This window comes from Gavialis gangeticus, unplaced genomic scaffold (assembly GCF_001723915.1).
Source record: "Gavialis gangeticus isolate Ggan-Ray unplaced genomic scaffold, GavGan_comp1, whole genome shotgun sequence".
NCBI classification, from domain to species: Eukaryota; Metazoa; Chordata; order Crocodylia; family Gavialidae; genus Gavialis; species Gavialis gangeticus.
Window position 1 is genome coordinate 30,753,505 of NW_017729028.1, and position 12,488 is coordinate 30,765,992.

The window sequence follows — 12,488 nt, forward strand, 5'->3', positions numbered from 1 at the left end:
GCAGGCTCAGGGGTGATCTGATGGCCACCTATAAGTTTATCAGGAGTGACCACCAGGATCTGGGGGAACATTTGTTCACCAGAGCGCCCCAAGGGATGACGAGGTCAAACAGTCATAAACTCCTACAAGACCGTTTCAGGCTGGACATAAGGAAGACTTTCTTTACTGTCCAAGCCCCCAAGGTCTGGAACAACCTGCCATCGGAGGTGGTTCAAGCACCTACACTGAACACCTTCAAGAGCAAATTGGATGCTTATCTTGCTGGGATCCTATGACCCCAGCTGACTTCCTGCCCTTTGGGCGGGGGGCTGGACTCGATCTTCCGAGGTCCCTTCCAGCCCTAATGTATATGAAATCTATGAAATCTGGTGGCCAATTTCTGAGCTTGCTACGTGCTTTTTTGTGCACATATCTTCAGCCCATGAGCAAACCTCAAGAGCATGGTGGGGCAAAGAAGGGCGGTTGGGAGACAGAAGCACCACAGGACACATAACAGGTGACCTATTTATCGAGTAACCTTGCTGGGAAAAAGTACCACCATACTATAGGAAAGTTTCGTCAGCAGCCAGTTTCTTTCCACTCAGCCATGCGTCTAACCCTCTGTTGACAAGTTGTTTTCTAAGAACCTAGTCTTGTGCTGGAAAAGCCCAAGCCCTGCACCTAGATCTTACAAAACTGCGTGGGCAGTGAGAGGCAGGTTTGTACTGGATCCAGCTTTGAGTTTCAACATAAAAGACAAGGATGGGGAATCTACGCTACCAGTTTCAAAACCCAGGTGTTTGGGTGATCATGGCTGCTTTTTTTATAAATCTAAAAGAAAAAGGGAAACAAGCGGAAAAGGGAAGAAAGTTTTAGCTGAGGCGACAGCAGCTGCACTATAAATACGTGTGAAACAGAAAGGTTTAAAGATGTTTTCTGCCTGTGGAGAGAGACTCAGATTTCCCAAGGGGAGTGGGTGTTATATCCTATGCCCCACAAGCATGCTCTCCTGGGAAACCAAACCGTTACCTCCTTCCTTTTAAGGAAGACTGAGTTTCAACAAGGAGTTCTCAAATCTAGCCAGTTCACGCAGCGTTTAGGGGCACTGAAAACCAAGGGTCCCAGAAAGTCAAAGTTTTACATGCAGCTACAAGAAGAATGCAGGGTGCATGTGACATGAACACTCTTGAGTGTACACCACTGGGGAGCAGGTATACCAGTGTCAGAAATATCAATAACAACACTAACTTAGTCTTCAGAGCAATAACTCACTGACTACTGAATTTATAGCTGCAGATGTAGGCGTGATCCATTACAGTAGAGAAGTGTAACTAGAAATGCTAGCTGGCCTACATCTCAGACCAGCAGTGAATCATTCACCACCATGACAAGTCTGATCTCTACTCAAAAGGGACACTTATGTCCATCCAAGGTATCCATCCAAGAATCAACCAGCCACAGCCTTCTGCAACAACTTCCCTCAAAAGTTATTATAAAGACATAGCTGGCATGCAGACTAGCTCCAGACATGCTTTTTTTGAGATGGGGGCACAATCCTGTAGGTTAAGGGATAGCAGGCAGGTAACCACCCCAACACAGTTTTGGGACTGCTCATCAACAATGTCACCATACCTGCCAATTTTCTTTTAAGCCATCAAGACCACGAGGGGTAGAAGGTGCCAGTAGTAAATCTCAGGAAAGCACTAGACGCAGCACATTAGTGCCAAAATCCAAGATGAACTCCAAGTGAAACATCTTGTTGGAAGTCCAGGGCTCTCTGTCAAAAAGCTTGAAAAAGCCACCCCAGAAGCAATCTTATCCATCTCTGAAACACACAGTCCAGGGAGGCTCTCTGAGATCAAGTGAAGGAAGTAAAGGGATGTGGCTTAATCAAACTATAGGTTACCCAAAAGAGTTCAGTTAGGCAGATCAGGTGAGTGTCTAAGACAAGTGTCTTCTCTTGGTTTTATTCACAGCTCAGCACATGTATCCTGTCATGTGCCTATGGGACTCAATCACAGTCTTACCCTGTTAAATATAAGCCTCACAAGTAAGGGACAATACGGCTTCAGAAAGTGTCTTGGCATCCTCTTGTGAGATATTAATCCTTTCTGGAGCAAGATATGTCGATTGTGAAAAACTGTGGTTTAGGAAAACTATGTCTATTCTTTTTTCACTGGCACAAATACCGGAGCATTGTTTTCATAACAACAACAATAAAAAATTTAACAACCTCTGAGATATTATTTACCAACTGAAATCACAACTATGATAGAGTGGACTATTATTTTGCATTGACATTCCAATTAAACTCACCTCTGGCAAACAAAACTCAGGCACGGAGTCGACAAACACATGGCCAGAACAGTCCTTTAGCTCCTATAAGAAAAGGATATTAAGAGATGAGGGTGGTGGGAGAGGATATATATATATATAAAAATGAACCCAAGGACATTTTCCAACACCAAAAGTTATACCACTTCAAATCTTTGGGAGATCCCTTCATTTACCATAGGCAAATTCCACATTTTGCTACTTTAATAGCTTATTCCAAAATCAAATGCCCCTTTTCTGCACGGAGAGTTTGCCTGCCATGTACCTCATGGGGGATTTGCTGCTCAGGAGATTAGGACCGGTTTTGAACACCGAAATAAGACAACATGAAGGTGTTCCTGACCACCTCATGTTTGAGAAAGGCCAAGTTTGAAAAGGGTTGAGTTACAAAAAGAGAAGTAAAAGAATCTTTCTCCAGTGCCATCAGAACATGGGTTTCCAGCTAAGGCTGGAGATGCACTAGCTAGGATTTACCGATTACAAGTTCATTTGCTTTGAAGAGCAGATCTATCTGCTCTGGTTTTGTGATTCAGTTTTTAGAAATAAAGCAAGCCCTGCAGAACAGGAGATGGAAGGGCCTGCTATTAGGACCTCTTCCATCTCTGTCTGCAGAGTCTGCTCAACAACTTTTAAGTCTTTTAAGGTATTTTATCATTTGGAGCCCAGTCCTGATCCTAATTAAATCAATGAAAGTCTGACAATAATAAGAGCAAGATATGGCTTGTAGACTATACGTCAGCATTTTACCCAGCATCTTCCCCTGGTTTAAATTTTGTGTTATGTCTCCTGTTTGGTTTCATCTCCTTCAATCTTGATTTTTTCCAAGACTGCATCATCAACTTCAGACTTTGGACAGAAAACTCAAAACTTGCAAAGTTATGCATCTCAGGGAAATGAAAGAGGTCTCAAATCTCACCCCAGCCAACGTCCTGCATGTTGTAAGTCAGCCACACACAACCTGTTCTTATAAACACTTGTTTCCTGTCCCAAAGACAGTGGTCCCAGCCAGCCTTAGACTGGCAGAATTAAAGACTGAACCCAATTCTTAATAATTACAGTGCACCTGCCAACTAAAAACAAATGAGCAATTACATCTAATGGCAGAAGTCTCCTAACCTCATCTCCAGGGAGTTAAGAATGATTAAAGCTAGATCATGGTGAATTTCAATATCTCTCATGGACTTTGATAGCATTATGCTGTGCAGTTACAAAACCTACGTGAGAGATGTCCTCCTTACATGATTAAATGTCTTCCTTAACCCTTGCCCCCTTCTTTTCCACCATCAGTCAAAGAATCTGTCATTCAAAGCTGTTGCAGTGGTCAGTGTTAGGGTAGGAGTTGCTGCCTTTACATTAATATAACATGATTTCAACTGATGCTGTATTGGCTCAAAGAGCCTTCTGAATCCATACAATACCAAGGGGACTACAGAAATTCAGATACACTGTCTAAAACGACACCAATAGCCTACCATGTCTCTGCGTACAGTCTATATGGTAAAAAAAGAGATATACTCTGACTTGGTCCTGATAGGCATTTAGACTGGCATTTATTTTCAAAAGCAGTATAGTCCAGGGCATCAGACTGGGAGTAAAGAGAACTGGGCTTCTTCCAGTTCTGCCACTGACCCACTTTGGGGAAGTCACTTGACTGTGGTGTTGAGTAAGTACAATTGCTTTCTTCAACCAAAGGAAAATCTGGCCTTCAATATGGGAATTTCTGTTTCCCTACCTCCAAAAGAACCAGAGCAGCAACCCTTTCCCAATTCTTAAGTCACACATAAGTGTCCATTACAGCTTTCAAAATTGCGGCTGTCATGTAAAGAAAAAGAAGCGATTAAAATGGTAGCTTCTTTAATAACATCTATAACTACATATATATGAATTGCATCTGCCTATTTTATTGGCATTACACAAGGCTTTATGCCTGTTATTTCTCCTGCGGGAGATCAAGCTGGATGCTTCAACAGAATGCTCAGATAAATTCTGGCAACAAAGACTTTGCAATGGCAGACAATGTGAGAGGCAGAAAGATCACACCTCTCAAGTGAAGCTGGAATGACAGGTTAGGAGGAAATCTTGTCCAATAAAATTCAGTGACAAAACTCCTATTGACTTCAGCAGAGCCAGGATTTCTCCCCAAGAATCCAGTCCCCCCTCCACCACAGACTTTCTGTATGACCTTGGACAAATCACTCCATCTTTCTCAGTTATCATCATTGAAAAAAAACAGGGATAACTTACCTAAGTGATTTATGAGGCGCGAGTGTCAGTGAAATACTTTGAGATCTCTGAATGAAAAGCATTATGGAATCGCTAAGTATTATTAGAGATGAAGCCCCACGCAATAAGAGAAAATACAAAGAAGTCACACTGACTGCCTCGGCATTTTAAAAGGGTTCTTAAAACCAGCTACCTCTGAAGACTGAACGCCTCAGAGCCACTATTCAGATTTTGTATCAAAACATTCTGCTCCACCAAGGACGTCTCTGATGTTAATGGCATGCACAGAAATATATGCAAGGAGTCAGCACACAAATATTGTTACTGTACTGCAGCTCCATCCATGTCAGGTGTTTTTTTGCATGGCAAGGATATTCTACAATCAGTACATTACCTTGTCCAGAAAAGTGTTTCCGTCTTTTAAAACCCAGCCAGGGAGTTTGGACAGCCTGGGACTGCAAAGAAAAAAAAAATATTTGTAAAATAAATGAACCCGTTGTTTTTTGTTAAGCTCAGACTTTGTACTTGGTGTAGTAGGAGAATCAGAACACAATCCTTGCCTCGAGGAATGTACAATCTCAATAAAAAGGGTTACACAATTTCATGGTGTTTAAGTGTTCATTGACATAATGATTACAACTCACAGTTATGGCACCTGTTTGGTAAGAAAACTAGTAGAAGCAAGGATATGTGAGGATTTTGAACCGAGTTACTTATGGTAGGACTTCTAATAAGCATACAGCACTGTCATCTCCACTGAGGTCAACAATAAAAATAAGAGCAAGGAGGAGCAACACTAAGCACTTTGTAAAATCCCACTGTTAAACTATACACAGAAATGAAGCCAGTTCTGGGATGGAAGGTAGTAACTCAACTAATGTACTACATCAGAGAAAGAGTAAATGCAAAACAAGGTTACTGGGGAACCATACGATCTTTATGTCCACCTAAAACATGGCTTCATATATAGATGTTATATAGATGACCCATATGGATTGCCTAAAAATATAGCTACCTGTGCTACAGGGCGAGGTTACTCTGCATAGATCTGTACTATATCTTTTGGTTGCTATTGTGGGCATGATAGCTTATATTTTAACATCAATAAAGAACCCTCAAGGATGACATCCCAATAAAGCATTTACAGTAGGTATTGCTGCCACGCTCCCTGCTACTACAGTGAAGTATCACCACTGACACGCAACACTTGACTTTTGAGGGCCTGCAACTAAGCTGTAAATCTCTGTCTGCTCAGATCTAAGGTGCTCACATAAATGCAGAAAAAAGAAAGAACACGCAGTTAAGGTGATTCAGTGGACACCACTGAACCAATAAGCCGCCTTAAGTTCCGAGTTTGAGAGAGATCCTGAGGGGGACTCGGATCCTATAATCCTGTTGAATTAGGTAAGATTTGAAGACTTTCTGCACCCAACTCCATGCAGAGGTAGTCAGATATAGGCTAAATAGGCCTCTAAATGAGAGACTTGAGCTGAGGCAGTGACTGAATGGCTCAAGGACAGAGGTGTAGAGGGCTGCATCCATCTCATTAGCATTGCAGATTGCAAGGATGGGAGACAGAGGGGTGATTAAGACTGGAGGGGTGATGGAGACTGAGGACAAGATACAAAGCCAGACAAGCGGGATGAAAAGTCAAGGGACTGAAGGAGTCAATGACTCTCTGAAAACTAGGAGGGTGATTCTCAGTCAGGTTGGAAATGGGCACGGAGGATGAAATGGAGTGAAATTAACTCCTTTCCTGGATTACAAAAACAATTTGACTGCAGTGCACTGGAGACTCAAGGAAGTTCATGTTAAGAAAATGAGAAAGAACTGGAAAAAAAATCCAACTCAAAGGCAGGGTTCAAGGGAAGAACAAGTGCATGCAACATGCTGCAAGTGCTAAACTTTTAGACGAGGGAGATGAGAAAAGAGAAAGAACATTTGGTGTAGTCAACGCCAAGGCAAACAGCTACAGCAGCAAAATTCGTAACTGGGTCCTGGGTGGAAGTAGAATTGAGAGACAGGGGGCAAAAAAAAGACTCTTTTTCTTGAAGTCAAAAAGGAGCACAGTTCCCACTGACATAGTTTTGACATTGTAATGCAGTGATTGATTAATCTAAAATAGCTAGAACTATCACATAAATATTGTGAGCCAGTGTGACACTGTGCTAGACAGGAAAGGTTACATGCACGTTTATTTTACCTCTTTGCATTTGATTTTGTTATAGGAGAGAAAATTTCAGGTGATCCACTTGTTTCCAAGGCCACAGGCTGGCACGAGTGTTTGGGGAAGGTAAATGCATGCTTTATGCATGAATGGTGATGGAACAAGTTGGTAAGAACAGGAAAGGGAGTCTGTGCAGCTCAGGCTAAGCAGTTTTGTGAGCGACTTTGCCAAAGAACCAGAACAGCCAAGAATGTTGCCTCCCTCAATAAGCCAAGAAAAACAGGGCTTCTGTCACACGGAAAATTTTAAGCAAACATGACACAGCTCATTTAAGTTAAAAGAAGAGGCTTCAAGTGGGTCTGTATCAGCTATCTTGAAAGAGGAAGTGCTACCAAGAGGAGAGGAAATCTATCCATTGATTAAGGCACTAGCCCTAGGACTTGGGTTCAACTTTCTTTCCTGCCACTAGTTTTCTGTGAGACCTTAGGCAGTCTCAGACCCCTCTGTGCCTCATTTTACCACCGGGAAAATGCAGAGTAGTGGCACCTTCCTAACACATGGGGGCCTGGAAGTGGAATAATTAGATTTAAAATTGTGAAGTGCAGCTAAGTTAACTAGCAACACATAAGCACAAGACAGAGAGATACAGATCCCTAAGATCCAGCCGTGCTCTTCCATGAGATCTCACTGACACAACTTCCAGCAACACATCCTACATAGAGAGCACTGAAGAGATGGGTTTTGTCCCCAGACCAACATGCTCAGGACATTTGTTGCTGCAAGGGGTGTTCAATTACTTTATTGACATAATTGATTAGATTTGGATCCAATTAGTTGCTTCCGTTATGTCAGAAGGGGTCAAATCTAATATCTTTCCCTATTGAGTTTGAGTCAGTTTTTCTGAGATGTACTGGAGCTGCTAGGGGATTTTAGGTTATGACCTACAATTTGACTGCATATTCACTGTGTCTGCTGTGGGGAAAGGTAGTTAACGTGTCCTCAAGGAGTGTTGATAACAGCAACTGCTAGACCCACCTTCCTCAATCACATAATTTTGCCAATTACTGTGCTCTTCTGTCTTGGGGCAGACTTATGAGCAGCAGCTCTGAAAATATCTGGGATCGTTAGATTTTCAAAATCACTTTAGCATCTACTGCTGTTTCTTGATGTAGCATGTAGGGAGCCCATCAGATTTTGGACAGAGACTAGGTATCCATGCCGACTGTTTCATAAACCATGATTTTCCCATATTTCCATACAGATATGCACTATTGCTCTCCAAATCCACCATTTTAGTAACCTGCTCAATCTTGTGCATGAACAAAACCCACCCTAGTTAAGTGCCTAGTTTCACTGCCTGCTGCACTGGTTTGCAATCATGGTGCTGTGACGCAGGAGGTGCTCTTATTGCTGCTATAGCAGCCAGGTAAAACTGCTCTGCACACAGGGTGTGGCACATACACATGCCTGCTTTATTAGGGCTCTTAGTTTGCACCCTAACGCAGGTGGAACTGTCCTGAGTGCTTTTCCAGGAGGTGCTGTGCAGTATTGGACTGGAAAGGGCTGGAGAATGAGCTTGTTCTCCTGTCTGCTTTAGGCTGATCAGGGAGCCCTACTGAGGCAGGAACATGTGCATGTGCCACAGCCCCTCCTGGGCTGGCTCTGCAGCAGATGCATGGAGCAGTTTTACCTGGCAGCAGCACCATCACCCAGTTGAGAATCTCTGAGATATTGTTGTGCACAACAGTGATTCTCAATGGGGGATGCTGCCACATTCAACGACACTTGTGGAGGGGTGCCCAGATTCTGAAAAGGTTGAGAACCACAGGTCTACTGATCGGAGCACAAACTCAGTGAGCTGACATGTGGGTTCTGCTCTTGGCTCCTCCACCAGCTCACCATGGGTCTCTAGACAAGTCACACACCATCACTACCACTCCAATTCTACCTGCCTCAACCGACGAGGTCAATTAAAATGCTCTTCGTGTAATGATTTGAAAAGTGTAAGCGTTATTTTCTTTTCACTCATTCAGGCTCTGCAGAAGAGCCTGAGAAGGTGGTTAAACAGTACTTTGGGTTCCCTGCACTCAGTTACCCATTTATCTCATCTCGCATGAAGAAGCCAGAAAGATGACAGATATGTGACCTCACTTGTGCTGAGCAGATGCAGCAATACTTTACTGAAGCTTAGAATAAATTATCTGGAAAAACCAATCAATAAATCCATAAAATGTCTTCCGTCTACTGAGCCAAAGGACGTTATTTTGATAAAGGGAATTTTTAAGTGAACAAAGTATATTTATGATATCAGATGATGCTGTTCATTTGTATCCTTCTCCCCCCTCCCTCTGCCAAGACAGCATTTCAAACAAAGCACTCCAACTGCAGCCTGAGACACAAGGACTAAACGCTTACAGGCTGTAGTCCGTACCTCTGAACCAGTGGCAGCGGGAGGAAGTTGAGGGCAGAAGTCATATCCAGTCCGCAGTCTAACATGATGGTGGTGGATTTGAACTTGAGTACGTTGCATGGCAAAGTTGGGTGGCCTGACAAGCAGTACTGAAAGAAGAAAACCAGAATCAGCCAGTGATCAGCCATAACAAAGAAAATGCTACCAAGGTTGTATGCACTGGCTTTGATTATTAACAATGGCGCAGTCTAATGAGATACACAGCTTCCTGGCACTTGGCCTTGCAGGGGAAATTATTCACAGGTAGACTGCGTGGGCAGCAGCCCTAAGTGTACACTCACCTGCTTCCATTTCTCTATGAGTGAACTTAAACCTTGGAGAGTGGGCAATCGCAATCACACTGACAGAACACCCTGTACCCTCGAAATCCCCAAGTGCTTTGCAAGTTTATCAAGCTAATATATGAATTATATAAACAGAGGTCATTTCAGATACACTTGAGAAACATTCACCTCTAGAATGGAGTGGCAAGTATTTAACAACGCACAGCAACAGTTTAAGCCAGAGGCAAAGAATAATTCTCCATGTAATTGAAACTGCAGGTGTAACATAATTGCACGAGTGAGAATGTGGCCAGGAACCAAAGATTAGCTTCCTTTCTTGGGGAAGGAGTTCAAAGGGACTTTTCATGATCAAAAGTGGCCAAGATTTTGGTTTTACATCTCAAAGACAGCACTTCCTCCCTGGTTATATTATGGTCATGCTTAGCTTTTAAATGAATGTTCTGATCAATTAAGACTAAGGATATCAATTAGGTGTTTAAATGTCTGTGCAGTGCTCTGAATACAGAATGCAAGTGTCTAAGTGCCTAGTTCACATTTTAATCATTTGTACCATTTGTTTGCTTCATGCATTTTACTGTGTTTTGTGACTAAGGGTAGATTAGCAAATTTCTAACACCACTCCCAATATATTAGCACAAGTCAAAAATTGTTGAATCACAGCTCCCAAGGAGAATGTTTACCCCAGCCCCCCCAAAGGTGGTTTTCAATCTTACTTAGAAAGCAATTATGAATCTCATGTTAGTCATGAAGCCTTTCTTTTTTGTATTTTCTTAAAATTTAAACCAGAAAACCTAAATTAAATAGTGTTGCTAAAGTCTGGCTGTCAGCACAGCTTTAAAATAACCTCTAGGGCCCACGTTTATGAAGTCTCAAGTATACAGAGTCCCACTGAAGTCAACAGAACCACTCAGGGATGTAAAATGAATTGCAGGCCTGAGACTTGGAGGACTATAACCTTAGCAATCACTGCCATACATCCAGCAAGTGCGAGGAGTTGTAGGAAAAACAAGACATATAAAATAATATTTTTTTAACCCAATTAAACAAGGGGTATTATTTAATAATACTACACAGGTTATTTTTTACTAGGATCTCCCTTACCTTAATCATATAACTCCCCCCTTTTTACCTTGAATGGATGAGTATCCTCTGAAGCCTATTAAAAACATGGGAAATCCCCCTTTTTCTTTATGCCTTATTCATTGTCCCCTATTGACTTTCAGCTAATCTAAGTTATACTGCTTTTAAATTCAATAGGTAATTTCCATCCTGGTTATAACACTTATTATTATCTCAAGCTCATTAAAGCAGACCAGCGGCATGCCCCTGGGCCTGTCTAACCAGTGGGTCTATTTTACTATGAAGTTTATATTTTTATGCATCTCTTCCATTTTTTTTTAAACAGACCTCATTCCCTGTTCTGGACATCTATTCCTTGATTAGAAATCATGACACACAAACAAAGCACCTCCCATTAACATATCTACTTAAGCCCATGGACTGCTCAACAGCCCTACAGAAAGGAGAAAAACAGACTTTGCAAAGGGAGCCGAGATGCTGATAAATGTGGGCTCTGGCAGACAGAAGGAAGAAGAAGGTCCAAACCCAAGTCTAAAGTAAGGCAGAAGGCAAAGCAGGGTGGCACTTTATAGACTAACTTGTTCAGAGAAGCATGAGCTTTCAGAGGCTACAGCTTAGCTCATTGGGTACTAATCCATTCATAGGTCATGGTTCTCTGAATTAGTCTATAAGGTGCCACCCTGCCCTGCTTTCTCCATATGATATCAAAATACACTATAGAAGGAAGCATTCTCTGATGGTGAACTACCTACAAGTAGTGGGGTACTGTTATACCAGATTGAGGAATGAGAGGGGACACATGCTTAATCATTATGCAAAGGATTGATCTACATCAGTGGTTTTCAAACTGTGGTCCATGGACTCTTAGGGGGGTGAAGACTATCACAGAATCATAGAAGTAGGGTCGGAAGGGACCTTATAGATCTTCAAGTCTGACCCCCTGCCAGGGCAGGAGAAAAACTGGGCTCAAATGATCCCAGCCAGGTAGGTATCAAGCCTCCTCTTAAAGACCCCCAGGGTAGGAGCCAGCACCACTTCCCTTGGAAGGGAAGATTAGAATATGTCTAAAAGGTCTATGAAAGATGACTATGATCAATCAAAAGTATGTGAATAACCACACTTACAATTCAAAGGGGTCTGCAGCTCCATTTGCATTTTTAGGGGTCCCTAAATGAAAGGTTAAAAACCACTGATCAATATTGTGCAAGTACATAATCAGATACCAACAATTTCCTTTAGAAGATTCCTGTATTTCTTTGGGTGCTGAGTATGACCATAAACTGCATCCAACTGGCAGGCTGGGTGCTAATGTTGCAGGGCTACTCATGGTGGGGTAACTCCAATAAAATACCCCAATGTTGCAACCTCCAGAGTAAGGCGAGTATAGGGTGCCTCAAAACCCTAGCCTCAACTGCCTTGTGGGTACTCCTTGTCTGGAGAAAGGCTAAGGGACATCACACTGACAAATGTGCCCTCACTGAGGCACTAGGCAGTCAGCAACAGTTCTTATTTGTTGCTCTCTGGCAGACACTACAGCCATGGTGGCACTGAAAATCTGGACTCAGCCTGGCCTTTGGATTCTGTCTCAATGGTCTAAAGTGGGGATGGTAGGCTTTGGGCAGCCCACATACTTTCACCTAGGCATATGCATTGAAGGTCTTGGTGTGATTATAGACCTCTTACATGCATACAACATGATCCAGAGGATCGACAGTTGCCTACTATTGTATTTCTCTGAAATTAAACTGGTAACTGTACTCCAGGCTCTGCTGTCAAAGGAGTGTGGACTGGATAAGCTCCTTAAGTTATGCAGGTATTTTTAAGTAGTACAGTAAAGTCCCCATTATCCAGCATGAGTGGAGAACAGGGTGTGCCAGAAATCTAAAAATACCAGTTACCTGAAGCACAGAGGTTGCTGGCCAGATGCAGAGCTGGGGTAGGTGGGGGTGTG

The 12,488-nt window shown here is 42.6% G+C and overlaps 1 protein-coding gene across 1 annotated transcript in view; it reads right to left on the reverse strand.

The window, feature by feature from the left end:
- INTS9 (integrator complex subunit 9) overlaps window positions 1-12,488 on the reverse strand; it is a 108,190-nt gene that overhangs the window by 84,768 nt on the left and 10,934 nt on the right. Inside the window, exons 2-4 of the mRNA XM_019520886.1 lie at window positions 9,135-9,262; window positions 4,931-4,991; window positions 2,296-2,358 (exon numbers count right to left, since the gene is read on the reverse strand). Of these exons, the coding sequence (XP_019376431.1) occupies window positions 2,296-2,358; window positions 4,931-4,991; window positions 9,135-9,262 (252 nt within the window). The remainder of the gene's footprint in view (window positions 1-2,295; window positions 2,359-4,930; window positions 4,992-9,134; window positions 9,263-12,488) is intronic.